The sequence below is a fragment of the Corvus kubaryi genome, unplaced genomic scaffold (assembly GCF_017639235.1).
Source record: "Corvus kubaryi isolate FWS band 111438036 unplaced genomic scaffold, C.kubaryi_AGA036_p1.0 132, whole genome shotgun sequence".
Taxonomy (NCBI): domain Eukaryota; kingdom Metazoa; phylum Chordata; class Aves; order Passeriformes; family Corvidae; genus Corvus; species Corvus kubaryi.
The window spans coordinates 6496015-6520254 of NW_024580666.1; the positions used below are offsets into that span (position 1 = coordinate 6496015).

General features: G+C 37.6%; 1 protein-coding gene across 13 annotated transcripts in view; it reads left to right on the forward strand.

Moving 5' to 3' along the window:
* Positions 1 to 24240, forward strand: part of PTPRM (protein tyrosine phosphatase receptor type M) — a 454918-nt gene that overhangs the window by 170119 nt on the left and 260559 nt on the right. For all 13 annotated transcript variants that reach the window (XM_042031127.1, XM_042031137.1, XM_042031118.1 and 10 more), the window contains exon 7: positions 5744 to 6037. In XM_042031127.1, coding sequence (XP_041887061.1) covers positions 5744 to 6037 — 294 coding nt within the window. The remainder of the gene's footprint in view (positions 1 to 5743; positions 6038 to 24240) is intronic.

Below are 24240 nucleotides of genomic sequence, written 5' to 3' on the forward strand. Positions count from 1 at the left end.
AAAGGGGTGGGGGGAAGGGTTTTTTTTTTTCAAAACTTGTTTGTGTTAGCTTATATGCCTTTTAGAGGACGGTGAAATAAAGTATTGATTGTTCTATTTAAATAAATCCTGAAGGGGAGGTTTTCAATTTACCTGAGTGTTTGTTCTGATAAGAAAGGCTGAAAAGACAAGTGCCTTGTCATTGTGTGTGCTCAAACTGCACAGTATCCTCATCTGAGTTTGTCAGAGAATTGGATTGAAATGTCACTTTATCTAATAGGAGACATGAAATTGGCCTTGTCAGATAACCCACTTATTGTAAAAAACATCAGCCCGTATCTAATAGATGACGTAAAAGTAATCAAACATTGAGCAAAAGGAGAACAGTCGGGTGGAATTGATTAAATGCATTTGGTGAAGTAAATTAGAGTTCTACATACGGTCCCTAGGTTGAAGTTTTCTAATAGTGGGCAGATCCAACACAGATTAGATTTAGGAGAACAGAATGAGCCTGTCTAGCAGACATCAGATTATTACAGAGTTCAGACTGCTTATTGAGTTCAAACAAGGTAAACCTAGGTGTCAAATTGGTTAAAAGGAGTTTGGTTAGGTTTTTAAGCAAGGGCATAGAAAGGTAGCCATCTGTAATGCTGGCAGCTTAAATGTCTGCATTTTCCAAATGGAAAATTTAACACTGGGAACAGAACCAAACCTCTTCAGGATCTCTAGAGCAAAGACTTTATTCTGGAGGGCAAAGTCATTTTGACGTCAAGACAGAGTAAGAAAATATTAATGATTACTTATCTGTGGTATCAGTTGTTCTCATACATTAAATATACACACATACTTGGCATCTGTTTTCGCTCTGCAGCTAACCTTGCATGCTGGATCCATCACTCTGTCTGTACCCCTTTTTTTACCAACAGTGCTGGCATTAGGACTTATTTTTATGGTTGCCTAACAATTCCTATCATGAAGTCCTGCTTTCATATGCTCATTTTTGGCAAAAAAAAATGACTGGAGACTTGTATTTTTCAGTGTGGGTGTGTGCCTTAGCTTGGAGGTGTTGAGAAAACCTCCAGCCAAAAGAGCTGATACAGTTCATCCATGTTAGCAAACTTGTCATAGGAAAGTGCTGAAGACTCTGGACTTTGAAGTAGTAATATTTTTTCAGGAGGGTACTATGTCAAGAATTCTCTTTCTCTCTTTCTGTGAAGATCTGTTCTCAAATACAGTTAGTTTACAAACTACCAAATAAAACCCAACAAGACCCTGAGACTTCTTTGAATTAATCTTTCAAATTCCCCCAGAATTCTAGATACACTGTATGGAATTTAATTGCAAGCAGAGATCTGAGCTCTTCTGGGGCAGGCTGGATCCAAGCACAGGAATCAAGACCAGTGAGGTCAGCATTTGTATGCTTTTAGTATACAGTCCTCCACCTTGCTGAATCCTTGTACTTTGAGAGTAAAATGGTGATGGATAGCGATGTGGGTAGTGAGGAGTGCAAGAACAAGAAGCTGCATACCCAGATGAGGTTATTTGTGCTGGGACTGAAAGGAAAGGCAAGCTGGGAGGTGTTTTGAAATGAGAGGAAAGGTAGGTGAAAATTGGAACTACATAAGCACTAAAAGCTGGGGAGAAAAATGTGGGGGTGCTGGTCGACAGCCAGCTGAATCTGAGCCAGCGTGTGTCCAGGTGGCCAAGAAGGCCAGTGGCATCCTGGTCTGTATGTGGCCAGGTGGAACAGGGCAGTGATTGTCCCCCTGTACTCAGCGCTGGTGAGGCCACACCTTGAGTGCTGTGTCCAGTTCTGGTTCCCTCACTACAGGAAAGACATGGAGGTGCTGGAGTCCAGAGAAGAGCAACAGAGCTGGTGAAGAGTCTGGAGGGTCAGTTACAGAAGGACCAGTTGGCAGCCAGGGGTGCTTGTCTTGGATAAAAAGGAGGCTCAGAGAGGACCTTATTGCTCTCTACAGCTACCTGATAGGAGGCTGTAGCCAGGTGGGGGTCAGCCTCTTCTCCCAGGCATCAGGAGACAGGACAAGAGGTCATAGCTTCCAGCTTTCCCAGGGAGATTTTGGTTGGACATCAGGAAGAATTTTTTCACTGAAAGGATGGTTAAACTTTGGAATGGGCTGCCCAGGGAGGTGGTGGGGTCTCCATCCCTGAAAGCATTCACTCAGTGCTATGGTTTAGTTGGCATGGTGGTGTTGGGTCAAAGGTTGGATTTGATTATCTTAGAGGTCTTTTCTAACCTTTATGATTCTATGATTCTGTGACAAAGAGGGGAAGATAAACATATACGCATTCCTGCATTTGCAAAAAATGAGGGAGTAGATTTTTGTCATTTTTCAAGGAAGTGATTCTGAGCCACAGAGAAGAAATGTCTATTTTTGTCATCTTTAACTCACTTAAATCATAGAGATTTACATTATCTCCACTGGCTTCTCAGTGTGATGCCTTTCCCCTCCCAATTAAAATTTTAAAAGAACTACAAAGCAAAAGATGTTAGGATGTTGTAGAAAATGTTTGGAAAATTTGTATAATCTAAGTACAAAGCAGTTTAAGTGAAGGAGTTGCAGTTTTAAGTGTGTTTTCAATTAATAAAGAAGTGCATAAGAATAAATAGCTTACATGCATGTATGGCTGCATTTGTTTTTATCCTCTGTGTAAGAGAAGGGCTGCTCTTGGTCATAAAGTCTGTCTTTTTCTCATGTTTAATATAAATGATCCATTTATGTAGGGTGACCTGGGAGCACCTGCCTAAAGCTGTCACCTGCAGACCCCTGGCTCTGTAAGGTAGCCACTAAAGCTACCTTTCTCTAAGGGTCTGTGCCTGTTGTCATTTGTCAGAGAATTCAAGAAGAGGTCACATGTCTGTCCAAAGTCTAAAAAGCATAACATTTGAAATATGGATCAACTTACCTTCTTTTGTTTCAATTAATATTCTGTTTTAAAAGTGTACATTTAAAAGGATTTTGCAGTACTGAACAGCTTTGTGCACTTGCTTCAGGAGAGATGTGCAAGGAAGAACTCCTCTTTAAGATAAGTCATTGTACTAAACAGCCACTGCTACAAACTTGTTTCTGCTGTCAGTTGAAAATCCTTCCTATAACATACACAGCTCTAAAATCTCAAGTCTATTGTATCATTTGATGAAGGTATTAATTTGCATAGTATTTAATTGAGACTACCTCAGTGGCCACCAGTAGAACTGCTTTTAGTGACAGTAGAGCTGCAATGTGGTACTTACTTGACTAAGTGATTCAAACTCCTCAGCATGCTAAAAATTAAATTATTCCATCTAAAGAAAGAATAAATTAAAAAGATGGAGGAATACATTTCATACTTCAGTCGTGAAATCAGTTCATTATATTTGGATATATAATGTTTCTGTTAGAGAATCTGCTTAACTGAGTTTTTAACCAATCATATATGCATTATATTTGTAATGAAAGGTTGATTTTAGGTAGTCTCGATCTCTGGTAAGAAGGTAACTTTTGGTATTAAACTATGTTAATAGTATCAAACTGCAGTATATGCAGGTTTTTCTGAAATAATGCAACTTGAATTAACTTTTTTCATTGTGGTCCCAGAGAAATGAAAAACATGCCCTGAGGTATAAAAAGACAATAAAATACTGTCTGTTTCGAGTACTTGTAATATTTGGAATGAATTGGTGTAATCACTAACCTTAGTGACCTAACTCCTGAGTTTGCATTTTGAATGGCACTTCAACAGCCTTTAGTAGCATTTGAAACTTGGAAGTAATTAACTGTTCTTTCAGCATGGCTAAGTAAATGCCTTAGGATGCTCTATAAAAGTTCCATTTCAGGTCTTGGTTCACAAAACAGCCTAATGATTTAAATTGATGCTAAATCATTTTGAGTCAAGTCAGAACTGTTTCCAGACATACTATCACTGTATGAAGCCATAGTTTATATACTTTAGGAAGAATAGTTTCAATAAAACTGCGGTATTTTTAAATACTTTAAAAAAAATTTTTACATTTTTAAATTTTTAAACTAACTGAACAATGACATCAGTTTGCCATATATTGCTGTTGACATAAAACAGTGCTTTTCACTGCTGATTTGAAAATCTACACAATATTCTTTATATCCTGGAATCTACCACAATATATTAAGCTATTTTTATGTCTATTCAACTTAGTAATAATTAGTAAATATCTTAAGAGATGTTCTGGTTTGTTGCCCTTTTTTATTGTGTTCTTCATGCTAGTAATCACTTAGTTTTGTTAAGATGAAAACACACAGTGAGGATGCCTGTGTTGGCTGGTTTGTAGTGTTGTATTTCAGCCATTGCTAACACATTGCAAAGATCGAAGCTTTCATTCAAGTGTACACTGCTAATTAGAAATACCATCTATCTAAGGCATTGCTAATCTTCAGTGTACTTAGTGCTCTGAGTTACTCTTTCTGTAAATGAAAAAAGGTAGCATACTGTAGGATAATTACATGTTTGTTAAAATAGCAAATCTGCTGTTTCTCAGCAAATATTGAATGCTTCCCAGAGATCCTTTCTCCCTTTTGCTTCATTCTTTTATGTTCTTTGCTTTAACTGTGACTTTGAAGACCATGACAAAATGATGAAATATGTAAATTCAGCTTCTTGTCTGCTTGACTACCTGTATCCCAACACAGAGGGAAATGGTTAGCAGAAGAGGATAAATCTGAATCTAAAGCTTAGGGAAGACAGATGTCCTGCGTTCATTACATGTTCTGTGTAGCCTTAAGAAGGTGGCAGTGTTTGCTGATAGATATGTTGAGAATACAGGATCAAATAGTGCCTTATTACAGTGACTTGATTTCATTCTACTTGAATATATTTGACCAATGGGAAGGTGAATTTTTTTTCAGATGTGATGCATAAAACAGCAGAGTAATTTAACCAGTAGGGGAAAAAAGAATTTGTTATTTACCTTTAAATAAAGATGATATCTGCAAATTACTTCTGCAGTCTAATTTAAAAGAAGATGCCCATCACATAGTAAATAAAAGTGGGTTTAAAATTTTGGTCACTTTTGAAATCTTTAGAATCCAAACTATCAGGATATCACATGCATGCTTGCTCTGGGTACTGTTTCAGTGTGGTAGTTAGTGAAAGTAGCCATTACATGAGGTAGAAACAGACTCCTAGTAAAAATTCAAGAAATCCCCCAGCTTTCATTTAGAAGCTCTTTAAGTTGAACCAAAGTATAGGACTTGAAAAATTACTGCACTTATTCTGTTTACACAGAAGTATGAAAATATGAAGGCTGAGTAGTTAAGTACATGAAAAATAATTAATAAATTTTTTGTGCAGAAATTCCTGTTCTGATCACATGTAAGGATAAGCTACAACATAAATTTTAGCTTTAAAAAAAAATTTTGAGTAGGATTAATATTAATATCCAGTAAGAACTGTATTTGTATGAGAAAACCTGAGATTATCTTTCTTTTTAAATTGGATGTTGCCATGGAGTGTCTAGTGAATAGAATTCCATTTGCACCTGGTTTGAAGTTAGGTGGTATAAACCAAAAGCTTCAGGTTAAAATCTCCAAGTGCATAAGCAAAAGAATCTGAATATTGCAGTTTAATGAAAATAAGTCAGTCTGTAGTGATGATTTCTTCATATCCATATTTTCATGCAGTCTTCAACTCCAATGTAGTACCAAACCCGTTGCTTATTTGAATGTTTTAGCAGCAGAAAAAATGCAAGTGTAATCTTAGCTTGTTACTGTAACTTGCTGTGTTTCAGAGCCACCAGTTCCCATTGCTCCACCTCAGCTGTCCTCAGTCGGTGCAACTTACCTCTGGATACAGCTGAATGCCAATTCCATCAATGGGGATGGGCCCATTATCCAAAGAGAAGTTGAGTATCGAACTTCAAGTGGAAGCTGGTATGACATACAACCCGTGGACTCCACAAGCTATAAGATTGGGCACCTGGATCCTGATACAGAATATGAAATCAGTGTATTACTTACAAGACCAGGTGAAGGAGGAACAGGATCTCCTGGCCCAGCTCTCAAAACAAGAACAAAATGTGCTGGTGAGTACTCCAAGGTGATAGGAAAGTTGATATCCAAGGTGATAGCGTCTTTCTTAATTCACTAGCAGATTTTACTGTCTTAAACCAGCAGTTTGCGGGAATTAAGACTGAATGGTTTTAAGTATAACTTATTAACATTTTCCAGCTGCAGTGACCTTGAAAGCAACCTTCGGTGCCACTGTAGATTGTAGATGAAATCATGACTGTGCATACTTTTGTTTTTTCAATGTCAGTTATATCAAACTTGTAGATAAAGTGGAAAGAGATCCTGTGTAACAGCAAAAGCATTACCTGTTGAGTCTCAATTAGCAGATGAGGTTTAGCAAAGGTCTGCTTTCTTGAGTGACTGACAGCATGTCTCTCTACTAAATGAGACAGTGCAATTTCTGGTGCATTGTAGCAATCTTGGCTCCTGTTTTGGATGTTATAATTAATAGAGCTGGCCTCTGATTGTAATAACATACAAAGTTCACCTATTATGCAAAAGCAATATTACAGTAATTTTCAGTAAGACTGGCAGTGATATTAGTTTGGGATTTAGCTGCTCAGAAAATAATAGAGGATACTGTGACCTGGATTTTCTTTGGTCATTAGTATTTTCCCCCAGTATTTTGAATCATCTCGCTGCTGCTGTAAAGCTGATGGAAGATAGGCAGGAATGTAGCTAGAGAAAATGGGAGTAACAAGTACTACTAGCTTATTGTTCCTAGTCTTTTAAAGAATGACTTGGTCTTACTTGCCTTTTTAATAGGAAAAATGACATACTTAAACAGAAATAATGTATTTCCATTGCATATACCTTTTGTAAAGTCACCTGGCCACCTGTCAGTGAGTAAATGTCATTTCAGTTGAATTGAATTGGTGTGATGTCAAACACAAAATGAAATATAGTTGCTGTCAGAATCCCACTATTATGTTGTGAAGGTGCAAACTTATACAAGTACTAACTCTTTGATGTTATTTTGGTATTTTTCTTCATCTCATTACTGGAAAGAAGCATTTAATGAAAAGTACCAAAAAGCAGTATAGCTAAGTTATAATAATAGTTAAGTATTTAGTATTTATAAGATTTTCTCTCCTACACTAAGATAACTTCATCTGAGTCAAAAGTGAAGCATAAAAATGAAATATAGTTCCCTTCAGGAGGGTTTCTGGGTCACTATGCCCTTCATAATAATGTAAATGTCTGTCTAGGTAAGTACGTATTTAATACAAAAGTATTTCAAGTTATTCTAAAATTAAAACAGTTTTTTTAATAGTTTTTTTCATCTGCTTGTATGATCAGTTAATGCAGTACTGGGTACTGAGTAAGTGAGCCTGTCTGTCCTGCAGGGTTATGGGGTGTGGCAAATTGACACCAGGCAGTAGCCAAGTAGCCACTCAGTCACCTCGGCCACGGGACAGGGAGAAAACAGGAAGGCAAAAAGACTCATGGATTGACATAAAGATAGTGTAATAGGTGAAGCAAAACTGCACTTGGAAGAAAAGGGAAAAAGGAAATTACTGTTTCTCATGGGCTGGCAGATCTTTATCCACTTGCTGGGAAGTAGTACCTTGGCATACACACTGGTTACCTGACAAGACAAACAGAGTAACAATTAACATCCCCATTTCCTCCTGTTTTCCTTGGGCTTTGATTTCTGACTGAGACATTGTATGATATGGGACATCCCTTTGGTCAGGGATGTTCCATACTGTCACAGGGGCCACAGCAGTCCCTACTGTGTCCCCTGCCAGCTTCTTGTCCACCTCTGGTCTGTTTGCTGGAGGAGTAGAGTGGGAAAAAGAAAGCCTTGAGGCTGTGCAAGCACATTTAAAACACTGGTGTGTTACCAACATTGGATTAGTCACAAATCCAAAATGCAGCACCACACAGGCTGCTATGAAAGAAATTTAACTCCACCTCAGCCAGACTTAGTAGAGAGTGATATCCAGAATTTTAGTTATATTTAAGAATATCATATGCTTTCTGTTCTTCTCAGTGGTACATACTGTTGAGTTTTAAAACATGCATTTAGTTTCATAAACCACTGTGTACTGGAAGTGTTTTATTACCTGGTAACATCTTGTAATACATCAGAATTATTTGTGTTTTCATTAAACTAAACAGTAACCTTCTTAAATTAAAATCAGAAAGTTGAATGACTGAAAAATGTAAATTGAATGATGATATTAAATCTGTCTCTACAAATTGGCTTTTTTATAGAGAGGACCCTGCTTTGAAGGTGTAGTGGTTATTGGTTAACTGTTAGCAAGTGACATGCTAATAACTGGCCCAAGGGTTTAAAAAGAGATGCTGATAAACTAATGACGGTATAATTAAGCTGGGTAGGAGTAAAATAATGCCAGTCTCCAAAGCATACCATAGAATTAATAAAACAGGAGTCTTTAAGAGAAGAATCATTGCACCTTTTTAATTACTGTGATAATTGCATGCTGCTTGCCTGTTCCCTAGGGGAAGATAGTGAACTACTTGGAGACTTGAAGCAGTATGCTAGGCATTCAATAATCTTAATAGTTCTCCAAAGCATTTGAAATATGTTTTCATTTTAGCAAAATGAGATTTCAGAGGCTTGTAATAGACAAGTCTTATCTGTAACTTTACTAAATAAAAGCAGCTATAATTAGAATGCAAGGAAAAAAGATCTCTCCAGACTTGGTTGCATCACACTCACTGGAGCAGTTGCCAGTTTAGAAAGTGCATTGTTTCCTTTTGATGAAATATAATGGAAATGTAAGTGCTCTTTCAGTGTAATTCTCAGGAAAGCCAAAGAATTACATTCAGGTCTGGATTAGATTTAACCTGGAGTGTGGAGTTCAGGTTTGAAGGAGTTTAATGGATTTTGGCCATGATGAACCAATCAGACTCAGAAAAAGGGGTTTTTCTCATTTTAAGGTGTGAAATGGAGGCCTTCTGAGGTTGTCTGGAATGTAAATCACCTGTTCCATGCTCAAAGCTCCCTCTCCCCACAACCATCTCATGTGGTGTTGTGAACATAGAATACAGAATGCCAGGGATGGGGCATCCACAACTTCTCTGGGCAACCTGTTTGAGTGCCTCACCTTACAGTAAAGAATTTCTTCCTAATACCTGATCTAAACCTACTTCCAGTTTGAAGCTGTTCCCTCTTGTCCTGTCACTATTGTTCCTGATGAGACCCAGTCGGACCCAAAACCAGTAGAACTGTCCATAGTAAAACTAAAGTAGATATGTTGAAGGATTAATAAGCTAGACTGTGTTTTATAGTTTCTTCTTATCCATATCAATATTTCTGTGCGTAGAATTATTTATTTCAAGGCTTTCCAGCGTGTTTTGTCTTTGACATGCATTGCGTGATACAAATCTTGATCTGTGTCCCTGCACTCTGGTAGTGAGACAGTGCCCCAGTTAAAACACACCTGAATAATGCAGAACTGCTAAATGAGCTCTTGCAATTTTTTTCTCTTTTTTGCTATGGCCCCTCTATTAGGAGACATTTTTTCTAATTTATGTTGTTCCTTGAATCTGCTGGTGAACAGATACGTCTTGAAGACAGCTACCTTAGGAAGAAACGTTAGAATAAAATCCTCCCTCCTGCTAAGGGAGGGGATTGTTAAGGCCCCCTAGGGAAAGTTGTTTTCTTTTTCTCATATTTTTTTTTTTCCACTGTGACATTTGGCATAATTTCTGAAAATTAGCATATTTTCCTTTACTGTGCTAGAAAACTCTACTGGAATTTAAGAAAATAAAAAATAAATAAAAAAGACTGCTATGAAAGAATCTTCTGATGAATTATCCCCAAACTGTGGAGTTTTTTGAACAGCCAGATCTCTACTTCTTTGTGTTAAGACACAATTACTGCCCTGGAGTATTTGCAAAAACAATCACTGTCAATCTAACCAATAATTTTCATACAGTGAAATAACAGGAATGTTTTAAACATAGTTGGTTTTGCTGTCTCTTCTACCCCATCACCTGAGCTTGTCAGGAGGAAAGCTGTTACTCCCAGTACAACTGAGCACTTGAAACCCTGCTGCAGGATTGTTATAAAATGTCTGGTACTCCTAGAAGGCTTGTTACAATCTGGAAGAACAGAGCAGAGGAACTCTTTAAATCCCCACTCTTGAAGAAGAATAATCTTCAGTTTTCTCAGTTTGCTCTTTGCTTTGGCTTCAGCTGGTTAATATTCCAAGGTCTCAAAATTATTTCACTAGTTCTGTGCTGCCCAGGGGCATCCACTGGCATTGTGAAAAAAACCTTCATGTGTCAGAATACAATGATGGAATGAGTATCCTCTTCCCTCTGATCAGTTAAGAGCTGCATCAGGTTGCACCAGGTGGAAGTATCTCTGGGCAGATGGTACAGGCCAGGAACTGTCTTGAACCCTGCTTGTAAATTCAGTGTGCTCAGGTATGGTGGACAGTACTCAGTGCCACCACTTTCTTCCTGCTCCATGACATGGCACACTGTTCAGGTCCTACAGGATGGACAGTCTTGTGTACAACATTCTGAGTAAAAAGTCAGTTTTGCAGTTGGTTTTCCCTGTTTTCTACCCTCCCACATCCTTTTGTTATTAATTCTCTAGTTAGTTTTTTCTTTTGTCAGTGTCGGTGCCCTAGCCTCTCTTGAAACTCAGTGGTGCTTTCTGCTGGCTTCCATGCCCTTCCCCATTCTATATCACTCTTAGGAAAGATGAGTTCCTTCCTAAGAACTTCTCTACGTTGAAATGGCAGCTGCCTTTATCTGTCCTGTAAGACTTTGATCTTTTGACCTTTTTGTTTCAAGAAAAGAGGAAGGATCTTAGTGTCACAGGGAATTAAGTAATTCCTTCTCGTTGCTATACCTTGGAGAACTGCCTGTGTAGACGTTTTTTCAGGCATATAAAAAAGTCTTAACGTTGCTTAGTTTTGTGATCATAGCACAATGTCAACTTGAAGCCATACTGCAGGTTTTTTCCACAGCTCTTTCTCCTAGCAATTTTCTTCAGAAGTTTTAACCAAGGTTTTTGCAGGTGTGTTATATTAGAGCTAGACCTCAGGTCAGAGACACCTGACCCCTGAGGAGGAGGGTTGCAGATATTGCACCATTTTATTTTCCATTGAAGAGTTCCATGATATTTCTAAAGGCACCATTCCTAACCTGAAACTGTAATAAACTTTAGTAGGAAGTTACATTGATTTATCAGAACTAGAAGTCCACAATGAACTTATATTTTATTTATGATTTTGTTATGAAAGTAAGATCCTACTGTATTGTCCTTTTTTTCTAAATGCCTTTCTGATACGCTAACCAGCTCATATAAGGGCACTTTCTCCTAAGGGTAAAAGCTAGTTTTGGATTTTCTGCACTGTAGCAAGTGAATTGCAGCTTTCAGATGTGCAGGAAGTAAACTGAAGGATTTTAATAGAATTTCAGGAAAATACTGCATCATGAGATACATGTCCATGTGTGTGCATCACTGCTCACTTAACTTCTGATGGAGAAGCAAAACAGAAATGCATCTTCTTGGAAGGGGCCCTTCATAAAACACAAATGATTTTCAGCGCTGACTAGTATATGAAAGTTCTTCTTTGGCAGCCATTTGTCTGGAAAGAAGCACACAAGGTGTTACTTACTGAGATGACTTCTCTGATGCCGTGTTACAGAACAGCCTCCCCTTGTGTTATTGGGGATTTTGGGCTGAGAAAAACCCAGATAATCCAAATTCCTCCCATATAAAAGTTTCTTTAAGTCCAGTTCTCTTCCTCCTTATCTCACAGTCTAGAATTTCCCCTAGGAGTCCTTTTAAGTTCCTGAAAACAAAAAAAAAAAGAAGAACACCAAACAAAGCCAGTGAATGCAATAAATGCCACTCCTTTCTTCCGGAAGGACAAAAAGGAAGACCCAAAGAACTACAGTCTGGACAATCTCACCATAATCCCTGGGAAGATGATGGAACAACCAATCTTGGAAACCGTTTCCAGGCACACAAGGGACAAAAACATGATCAGGATTAGTCAGCATGGATTCACGGAGGGCAAGTCATGCTTGATGAACCTGAACTCCTTTGATGAGATGGTTTTGTAGGTGAGGAAAGAGCACTGGAGATACTCAAAAGTTATCCGGGCATCATACAAGATGCTGTAGTTGGTGCTGGTTGAGCAAGAGTGGTGTACAGTGAGGGCTGGACCAGAGAACCAGACCCTTCCTACCTCAGCTGTTCTGTGATTCCAAGTTTCTGTCAAAATCTGGGAAGAGAAGCTGTCACCATGGTGTCAAATTCTCCTAGACTCTGCTTTAATAAGCAGGGATGTATCATGATCTTTCCACTGTATTCCTGTCCTTCCCTGAAGCTGTATAAACAGTGGTACAGTGTGATGGAAAGACTTTATCACAGACAAAAGTTTGAGTCCCACTACATTGTTCTGGATGCTTCTCTAGATTTGTGGTTTCCAGTGATAGTAAAACCAAAGCATTTTCTTTTAGGAAATAAACACCATCAGAGTATCTGCCCTTTCATCCCAAATGTGTCTTTCTCTTGCAGGGGACATCACAGGTTGGTTCTCCATTCAGTGAATTTTCAGTCTGTGAGCACAAAAACTTCTCCTAGTATTAGCAACCAAGAGAACTGGCATTCCATAGAAATTACTAATGCCTGCATTTATGTGTCTCCATTGGTCCCCAAATAAATAGTTTTTGGTTAGATAGAGCATCCAGAGATCTCACTTGAGAAACAGAACATTTTCATTCACCATCACATGAAGGGGAGGGAAAAAAAGAGGACAGGAAAACTGCTGCAAATATGTAGGTCTGTTGGATCTCTTTCTGACACGTGTGCTGAACTATAGAAGGAATATAGATACAATCTAGTGTTGGTAAGGACACAGAGCGTGAAACCTGGCTGTCAGATCGGTTTGTTTTGAGAAGCTCCTCATTAGAATAAGGAGAAGCATTTGGGATTCTTTCCTGACAGAGCTGGGTTAATATGGGCGTGGAAACAGAGTATGTAAAAAGAACTGCCATGTCTTTGGTCGTGTGAAAAGCAGTCATATAAATGGAGACTTATTTCTTCACTTTAATAGATTCCCATTTCAAAACATTTGCAGAGGAAGAAATTAACCTGCTCTTTGAGACAAATGAACCTTCACTAACTTAGAGCAAACCTGAGGGGCAAAATTAATAATTTCACATCTGCCAGGTGGAGGGAATGTGAAGAAAGCATAATGACCCTTAAAGAAAAGTAGATAATATGATTTCTCCTGTGACATATCTTCATCTCCAGTCTTTGTTGCAGTCTCTTATTAGTTACAAGGATAAGCTCAAAAAACACACACTCAGTTACTGTACCCGACTTCCAATTCAGGAAGAATTTCTTGTTATGGAGAAAAACCTGGCAAGCTGGGAGTGTAGTGGTTATAAATAAAAGACTGCTATGTGGGCACCTTTAATAGAAGTGGTGAACTATAAATACTTGTAAATACTTGTAAAAAATACTATTAGGGCATTCCTTATATTAACTCTGTTCTGAGCAAATGAAGTATAAGCTGTTTCATATATGCTTTGGATCTCTCTTTTCAGAAGTATATTATTACTGCAGAGTTAAATGAATGCATTGGTACTCTGTTATTAAAAGCAATTAAAAATAACAGGAAAGGGCATTCTGTGCCTTTCCAGTGAAGTTCCATGGGTGCCTTGAAATTTATCCTTACCAACTTTAGGATGAGCACTTTCTCCCCTCTTCTGAGGCCAGTTCTTACATCAGCTATTCCAATTCTCACGTACAGTTACACCATACTGTCTTCCACTCATAGGCAAACTTCATTTTTAATTATGCTAATCTTTCAGCAAAAACTTGAGCAAATGAGACAGGAGAGTATGGCTTTTCCTCTGACTTGGTCTTATCCAAAACCAAAGCAAAATCTTTTATACATTTGAAGTGACCAAAATACATTTACTTCAGTTTGTATCTAAAAGAATAACTGTGTGTGTCAAAGAGTGTGTATGTGTATATACAGACACACACACACATCTCTCTCCATCTCTTTTTCCTTCATATGTACATATGAATGTATCAACCCTATGGCCAAAGGGAATTTTAGGCTCTAAAGGACAGGTTTCTTGTTAAAAAAAAAAAAAAGTTTCTTGAACTTCTGAGCCGCGTCTAAAAACTCCTTTTTGTTTAGGAGTCAGGAAAATAGGATGTCCCATAGACAACAGAGGCCTAATTTCTGAAAGATTTGTCTGCTAAATATCACCACCTTGTGAAGGTAATCCCATTTTCCATTATGACAGACCTACATGGCAGGAGGCAGCACCCAATTAACCACAGATATGTTGTCAGATGGAGTCTTCAATGTTAGACTTCTGCTTGTCTGCCCTGAGCCTCCTGAATGGGAGCACAAGTTTGGCTCTCTCATCTTCTGGAATTAAATTCTGGCAGTACTGTGTCAAATCAGTTTAAATTTTAAGCAAGTTACTTGGATGAAATTTGCCAGTGGTTTTAAAGAGTATTGAAAGATGGAAATGGATGACCAGACAGGCATGCTCCTTGGTTTTAATATTTTAGGGCTTGCTCTTTTGTTTGAGACTGTTAGACCATGTGCTATCTTGCCCAGCAGCTTTGGCCAGCTTTAAAAACACATAACTGCACAATTCTATTGAAGTGTCTATGAAGCAGGAAACATCCAGGAATTATGTAGAAACACGAAGATGCTTTAGTTTTTTAAACCTTTTAGTAGTTTGAGGGTTTTTTTCAAATTATGAAAAAAGTAGTATCAAAGGTTTTTAGAAAGAATGGTGTATTAGTTTTACCTCACTTCAAAGGAAAATGAACAATGACACCACTCAGGTGCTTCCAGTTTTTGTCGGTGCTTGGGAGGTATTTTGGCTTTGCAAACCAAAAATCACTGTTTGTTTTGCAAATGTAGAGTCGTATGCAGAATTCAGTCCAACCTCCTAAAGGTTCCCAGGAAGAAAAGCTGGTGCTGAGTTCTGGCTTTTCTGGAGTTACTTTGTCTGTGAAGTTCAGTTACAACTTTGTAGCCTAGACTATGGACTATGCCTCAAGTTTGAGACCTGAAATCGGGGCAGATCCTGATGAAGAAATACCCTGACTTTGGAGAAAAAAAATTCTCCCTCTTCAGGGTACTAGGTTGGTGCAATGCTATAAATAGCACAGGTAGTGCTGTCCTACAGTCCAAGGATCTCTCATGGTGAGCAAGAGTGCATCACATTTCTGTTTACAACAAAAATAAAGTTGACACAGTTCACAGAGCACTACACCTCAGCTTCTATAGATGTAAAAAAATAGGTTTTTTTGGTAATCCATCTAATTGTTACTGAATGTGTTGCTTAGGCAGAGAGGGGCATCCCCATGGAGCTGAGATTCTTCCAGACTCTTAAGAAGCCAGAAATATATGAGTAAGGAAAGTTGCTCTATATTCTTTTTTTTTTTTTCTACTCTGTATCTACATGGCTAGATGAATTCTGGCCCAGGAAATAAAAAAATTTACTGGAAAGCATTCAGCAAGGAAATACTAACTTAAATCTCTAAGAAGGAACAAGAAATAAAATTGGGAAATGCTTTGCCTAGCATTATTAAAAGACAAATAGTGGAGATTAAAATCAAACTGCCAGTGAAGTTAGTGATTTGTGGCTCTTGCACTTCAGTATGCCCAACCATCTCAAATAGTTTTAACAATTGTATTTTCAAATTTATACTTCTGATGTCTGCATTTAGCTGTCTTTCAATATATACCATCATTTGAGCACACTTGTTATTCTTTAAAATTTATTAACAACTATCTGTGTATTTAGTTCATGCTTACTCATTCCATTAAACTTGATCCACTTCCTGGAAGGAGAGAGGAGAACTTTCTTTTGGGAAAGGGAGAGTTCAGTTTCATTTGTTAGTTCATGATTCGGAATTTTCAAAAAGCTTTCTGAAGGTGTTTTGGTGCCAAAATTTTGCAGTAGAAAATTATGTTTATAGTGGACTGTTATCTTTTAGAATTATCATATGGAAAAATGCATGTAAAACAAAAAAAGCAATAATAAGTGTTTACTCCTGACATGCAGAAGTGCGTTTTCATTTCTAAAAATTTATGTTCTTTGGAAACAAAAATCAAATTGTCTGTCAGTTGCTCTTTGTTTTGACTATTTTTGCAGATATTTTGTTTGCAGTTAGCTTAAAAAATAAAAAAAAAAATCTGTAATTTTCTTAATTACTGTTGTATAGTGTTGAATTTGAGAGGATGAACCAATGTGTTACTGGCACATTTGGCCAAGTAAATGAAAAAAATAACTTTTGATGACCTGAGCATAATTATAGATGACTTTGGAACGACAACTGGCAAAAATTGTACTATAATTAAATTTCCATTATAAAAGTTTCAGGTTTTTGTCTGACATGTGAGGCTAGATTGTGAAGAGTATTCATTTATAAGAGGAAAAATTAGAGAGCTATAATTTATAATTCAGGGTAATCAATGAAAGCATTTCTTTTGTCAAAAAACCTTTCACTGACAAACAGCATTGTATTGTTAGTTGTTTTAAAAAGAAACTAAAAATCCTTTTGTTATTTTTTTTCAGTTACTGTAAAAGGAGATGAAAAATTGTGGTTGTTGAATCGTGCTGTAATTCATGGTAATATGCAGATAGGGCTTCTCAGACTGTTTCTCTTCATTAACCTTTACTTTGTCTAAGTGTGTATCTAAGACTGTTCATGAAGAATGATGATATTTTAAGGCCACCTTAGCAAGATTCTTTTTAATCTTGAACAGAGTTGTTTCTGGTAGGAGAAGTGACAGTGTATTCTCATTTTCAAACTGTCCAGTTACTAACTGAGATGGACCCTTTGCTTTCCGGTACTGGAGTCTCAAAGAAAATAAAAACATTATGAGGCTACCCTGTTCATTTCTTTCAAAGGGAGCGCTAGAAAAGATTAATATTTAAAAATTTTGGGTACCAGATTTTCACAGGCAATAGCAAAGCTCAGAATCACTCTCATTTAAAAATTAGATAAGTGATTCTTCTTCCATGCACTCATTTGAGCTCTGCATTTACAGAAGTGTTTTATGTGCTTTAGTTATCACTGTTAATTAGGCACAAGTCTAATTGCACACTGATTCCTCTTAATATGCTATCTGTTCATTCTTTAAACAAAGTATATATGCCATTCATCTCAAAATACGGTTCTACAAATGCAGGAAAGTTGGACTCTTTACTGAGTAAAAATTACTTTCATCTTACTTCTGAGTCCATTTAAACAATGAACTATTACTGCTCTGATAACATCACAGAACAGTTTGTTCATGAATCTTTGGCATGAATTCATTTGGCATGAATCTTCCAAAATTAATTTATTTTATTCTGTGTTACAGTGACATAATCTCTGCTAAGCAGTTAGTGTACAATATGGTCCTGAGTTCCTAAAACAAGTGACTTGAAAATAGGTTATTTTCATAACAATAATTTTCAGAGACTATCTACTGAAATTCCAAGTGGTTGTTTACTGCTGTGTGTACTACCACTTTACTGTTAATCTTTTCACTTACAGCTCATTGCTTATGAAAGCAGTCAGTGTTAAAATCTTAAAATCTGTCAGAAAAGTACTTTTCTGCATTCATTTTCATACTCTGCAGTAGTTGCTTCCTGGATGTTACTGCAAGCTGCTGAGACCAGTTTGTATGTCTTCTTTCTTTTCATCCATACAGCAGGTTTTAATCTTCACAAAATGATTTACGCATTGATTGTTAAAACTATTTGATTTGTAATTAGATAACATCCTAGTGCTTTATTCTGCATTTGGAGCTTTACAGATGCATAGTTCTGCAGTGGATCACATAAGAGGTTTTTTCTTTAAGATGTTTTTGAGCTGTCTTCTGTTATTGAGAAGTTTTAAATGGCATGGCCCTAGATGCCTTCTGTAACAATTGTAGTCTAATAGCAGTTGATTTGACAAGTTGAAATGCTGAAATGGCAGGGCAACAGAGTGTTCTGCCTTTTCAATGTCTTAAGGATGCATGAAGAAGAAGAAGAAGGTAACCTTCAGAGAATTCTATGAATATGAGTAAATCTCAGATCCATCTAAATATTTAATTATTTCTTCATAGCAGATAGCTTATTACTTTGATCAAAAATGAATGTACCTAGTACATCTGAGCAACTGAATGGAGCAAATCTTTGTGAAGTTCTTAGATTGTATATAAACGATGACTTATTTATTTTTCAGACTTACAACTCATACATCTAGGTTTATTTTTGTAAGCACAAGCAACCAGTTTCTTTTTTATCTCCCCTTTTTTTTCCCTCTTTTTTCCCCACAAGATTATTTCTTGCCCTGAAGGGATGGTGGAGCTGTTAAACAACGATGGAAAGACATGTAACAATGGATAAGCTAATTTTAAACTCATTCTCAGCAAAAGCTGAACTGTGTTTGCTAAAAGTTTCCATCATGATGAAAGAGAAAGAGCAGCCATTTCTGAATAATTTGCTAATATTTGTCAAAGTTGCACAAACAGCTGGTAAGGGACTGATGATAAAATGTCTGTGACAACTGTGTGCACTGGTGTCTCTAGGCGTATAGTTGCTGGTGCTATTTCTCACGCAAAACATCAAATATAAGGTTAGCAAATGAATTCAGAAGTTATTTAGTTGCTTTACTTTAACATGCCATGGCTGAAAAAAATACATTGAATATAGTTTAAAGTAGTAGTAGTGAATATCTGCTTTTTTTTTTTTTTTCAGTATGAAACATTAAAGAATATATCCTACTAAGATACTCTTTTAAAAGAAACTGACAGTGATGTCATTTGTCTTGGGTGGTACAAAATTGTCCAGGAATTCAAATCACAATTTTGTATTGCTATAATAGAGGCACAGGGCACATGATGTAGAGGAAAAAGAAAATTGCCTATTTTCAATTTTAAGTTTCCACGATTACAAAAATTACTGGGTTTGCTGTTTGGGAGGGGGGAAAAAAGGCTTCAACATGTTGCAGTGATGTTAGATGTTGACATTACAAATGGAATCACTTTTTCCAGTGAAAAACAGAGGCTGAAATGTGCAGCAACTTGAGATTGCTCTAGAATGAGACAATCTGCAGGAGCATGCAGAAGCTGTCATGGGTCAATAAGCCTTTACCTGTTCACAGCTCAAAACTTGTAAAAATTGGCACTCATTATAGATGTATCCTAAGTCTTCATACAGAGAAACAAAAAGGGCAAGAAGAATGGCTTTTTGGGGTGTATGGGTAAGCAGAAGTGAAGGTGGAATCTGTCTCCTTCTGAGGAGCAAAGAGGGGAAAAGAGTAAGCTAATTTCAGATAAAAGCACTCTAGATGAGGTTCAGGAGATCTTCAGTCCTTTCTTTTTGTAAAAGCTTTTGTTTGGCTGAAGCTCATTAATCCGGAGCTGCATTTTTTGCCGATTCCTCGCATTTTATTTTGTTTATATTGTTCCTCATTCTCATTAGTTCTCCTGTTTTATTCAGTATGTTTCACCCCAGTTTTTGGGTAGCATTTCATGTGTAAGCCTTGTAACAAAATGGGTTATGTAGGCATAATCCTGAGAAGTACAGTTGATAAAGCAATAATTGAAATAACACTAGATTTTGTTTTTAACCAATAATGATCTATTGCTGAAAATAAAATTCTGAGGCAAGTCTATGGTATTTATCAGGAGTAATCATGGAAACAAAGAAATGGGTTTTTTTAAGGTACTAGTAAGCAATCTGATTATGCTGTATAATTGTATTGGCATCGTACTGTTATTTCAGGTCATTTTATTTTGGGAAAAGTATAAGCCAGTAAGACTAGAATAATTTTGCTTCCCATGATCAAACTTGAAAAAGTTTTGTCAATATTTTCATAACAAACTTTCTGTTGATTTTGCCCCAGCACTGCTATGAGTAATCTAAGGAAATGCTGTGGTTCCTTAGACAGCTTAGTGCCTATGGAAACAATAAATACTACTCCCATAAACTTAATTTCTAAGATTCAGCAGAAATACAAATTCCCAGGTAAGAGCTGCCTCCAGCTTTTACATAGGCTATCAGGAATGATGGTTGTGCTACTCAGTGTGTACCTTTGGTAACTTCTGTAGTCAGCGTGGAAGGACAGACATTGTAAAAGTTAGACTGAAAGCAGGATCCAAACAAAGTGTTCTTGCTTATCTTTTAAAGGACTCCTTTATTGATTTCCTATTTTAAATTCATCTTTTAAATTTTATTCTGTTTCCACTGATGAAAAAATGCTTCAAGGGAGACTAGGCTACTGCATGTTAGTACCCACAAGTCTCTTTAGGGGTAGAGATGAAGCATTCTAGGATGACGGTAAGGTCAGTTGCTCCTATAAAATATGTAAAGACCTGCCCAAGCTGTTGAACAGTGATAATCCTCATATCTATTGATGAAGGACTGAAAGCAGTTATTTTCCTAAAATAAGATCTTGTTGTAAAGCCTCACTTTTAGGACATTGTTGATTTAAGTTCCGTGATACAATGCAAGATGGTGCTTCTACTTTCTGAATCTGAGCAGAATGTGTTCTTATTCTAAAAAGAGAAGACAAATGTCTCCTTAATATTCCAAACTGTATCCATTAATTTTTAGATGGTCTATTGCCAAGGTTAAAGTATAACACACCGACTCTGCTCACTTTCAATAGCTTTTTCAAGGATGATACTATTTGTTCTGTCAGTGGAGTTAGAAGTTGCCCAAACATTTAATATAAACAATGGAATTTTCATACCAGGTAAAAAGACCAAATTCTGTAGTCAACTGCCATGGATTTTATGCAACTGATCTGAAATGCTGTGAGACGTGCCAAGGAATTGTGCCGTTTAAGAATAAGCTGACAACAGTATAGTGTTACTGGCAGAGTTTCATGTTCTAGAAGAAAGTAAAAATAATTTTCTCATTTTGTCAGAAGAATTAGATATGTTTGCTTTATATTTTTAATAATTCTTGGTGGAAGAGGAGAGGTTTTCTAAAGAGTCTTTTTTCGTCAAATTTCACATAATAATAGAATCATAAAGGTTGAAAAAGAACATCATGTGCAATCATCAGCCTAGCACCACATAATTGCCCCTAAACCGTAACCACAACTGCCACATCCACATTCTTCTTGAACACTTCCAGAAATGGTGATTACACCACCTCCCTGACCAACATATTCCAATGCCTAATCACTCCTTCAGGGAAATTTTTTTTCTAATATCTAAGCTGAACAACTTCAGGCCTTTTCCTCTCATCTTTTTCACTTGAGACATGGCAGAAGAGAGCAATCTCCACCTCACTACACCCTCCTTTCAGGCAGTTGTAGAGAGCAATAAGGTCACCCCTGAGCCTCCTTTTTCTCCACACTAAACACCTTCAGCTCCTCACCTGTTCCTCATACGCTTTGTGCTCCAGACCTTTCACCAGCTCTGTTGCCCTTCTCTGGACACACTCCAGCACCTCAATGTCCTTCTTGTAGGGAGGGGCTCGAAACTGAACGCCGGGCTCAGGGTGTGGCCTCACTGCCCAGGTCCTGCTGGCCACACTATTCCTGATACAGGCCAGGATGCCATTGGCCTCCTTGGCCACCTGGGCACAGCTGGCTCATGTTTGGCTGCTATCATCCAACACTCCCAGGTCATTTTCTGCTGAGCAGCTTTCCAGCCACTCTTCCCCCAGCCTGTAGCGCTGTGTGGGATTGTTGGGACCCAAGTGCAGGACCTGGCGCTCGGCCTTGTTGAACCTCACACCATTGGCCTCAGCCCATTGATCCAGCCTGTCCAAATCTCTCTGCAGAGCCTTCCTGCCCTCCAGCAGATTCACACTCTTACCTATGTGGTGTTATCAGTGAACTTGCATAGGTTGCACTTGATCCCCTCATCCAGATCATTGATAAAGATATTAAACAGGACTGGCCCCAGTACAGAGCCCCAGGGACCCTCACTTGTGACCAGATGCCAGCTGGATTTACTGCCATTTACCATCACTCTCTGGGCCTGGCCATCCAGCCTGTTTTTCACCAAAGAGTGCACCTGTCTGTGCTATAAGCAGCCATTTTCCCAGGAGAATGCTCTGGGAGATGGTGTCAAATGTTTTACTGAAATCTAGGTAGACAGCACCCATAAGCATGTCTCTTCTGTCATAAAAGCAAACAGGCTGGTCAAGCAGGACCTGCCTTTTCTAAACCCGTGCTGGCTGGGCCCAATTCTTTAGTTGTCCTGTGGTGTGTGATGGCCCTCTGGATGATCTGATCTACTAAGGTGAGGCTGAGAGATCTGTAGTCCGACCCTTCTTGTAGATGGGCATTTTCTAATTCCAGTCAATGGTGTGAAAAGACTGAATTATAATCCCAAAAATATATGTAATACATTGCGGTAGGTAAATCAGTATAGGACATACAGATTACCTGTATCCCCACTTTTTTCTTTTTTTTTTTTTCTTTTCCTTTCTTTTTTAATGAACCAGCTTGGGCTTTGCATATCGAGCGTTTGTTCAAAATACAGATTATTCTTATTTGTGCTATCTGCTTTTTCACTTCATTTCACTTAGTTTCTTCTTGTGACAGCTTCTTTTGTCTAGAATCTTAACTCTTTACTTTTCTTTCTCTGCTACGTATTTTGCTTCTGGTTTATACAACCCCTTCATTAAAAGCATGGCATTTAGAATCACGTTACTCTTAAGTCCCACTGAAGTAAATATGCACACCTGAAAAAACGTGGTAAATCTTACGCTATTTCATTTTACTCTGTTTGGTGTGGTAAGACTGAATGGAGTGAAAGTACAAAAAGATATCTTTTTTTAGTATGCAGACTGTAGATTTGCTTTACTGTTAGTATCCTGTCCACCAGAAATGGAAATGCTAGAAAGAAAACGACTAAGGGATTATGATCTAATGGACAGTATCTTTTTTTTTTTCTTTTATTTTCCCCAACTTTATATAGGTTTGAACAAAAAAAAATTGAGGCTAATATATATGGGATTTAAAATTTTTCAAAGTACTAGAAATGATCAAAAGAATTCTTAAAAAATACAGGCTATTGATGCATTATTTAAAATAAGACATTGTAATGCTTTGTTTGTAAAGTGATTAAACTTTTTTTTCCTTTTGTAATGCTTTCAGAAAGAGATGTGAATTGTCACAGGATAGAAGAGGTTTGGCCATAGCAATGACCACAAAAATGCTCCCAGCCTCAGACACCTGACAGTTGAGCTAGGATTTTATGGATTGTGCTCTGATCCTTTCTGTTTCTTCTTAGTTTCACTTTTGGGGCTAGAAACTTCTCTGAAACTTTGGCTAACTGTCTCTTTCAGTTGTGACCTATTGTCTTTGGCCAGCCAAGGTCTGCTGAAGTCTCCAAAGGGTTTGTCAATAAGGGAGAAGAAGGTCTTTTCTGTCCTGTGGAGGAATTATATTTGGCGTAGGCACTCTTCAGGTGCTTCAAGAAGAACTGCCCTGTGAAACAGATCAGAGAAATCCCAAAGGGAATAATGTCAGAGGAATCAAAGAAATGTGAATGTCCTGCATCATCTGGTTAATCTTCCTTGTAAAATAAAGAGCTGCTTCAGAGCTGAATTTGATCCAAGAAACTCTTGACAGTTTCTTTGATATTTTTTCAAACCAGGGAGGATATTTTTTTAACTTAAAGTTTCAGCACTGAAAGGACATCTATCATTGATACACATGTGCCATTTGGTTTCTCTATGATCCTAGGAATTAGTAAAGCTTTTTTGAAACTTGTGGTGATGGACTTTTTTCTTTGGTTGGATTACACTTTTATCAAGCCATCATCCAAGAGAAAAGTAATTTAGAATACAACCAGAATGAATTTTGAGCTCAGCATTCATTGATTTGCAGTAAATCTAGACTAAAGCAATCTCATCTTCAGTGGACCACTGACTCCTCCAGGGATCCAGATAAACACCAAAAGAGACAGAGCTGCTCTTTCAGAAATTAGATTTAGGAAACTGAAAGCTGCATTTCTGCACAGATTTCTAGAGATACATCATGTTTTGGATTATTCAGAGTTAATGATTTTTTCCCCACAGAGATACTGAACCTGCTCAAAAAGTGCTAACTTCAGCTTGAAACCATTCCTGGATGGAAAGGAGTAGCTGGGATCCAGTTAGTAGTATTCCAGCTGACACAAATCTTTCCTTTGTGACCCTGTGGACAAGGAGGGCCCACTGCCAACAGCATCATTCTGGAATTGAGAGCACATTCAGTAAAGGAGTTAGCCTAGGAATTTGGACA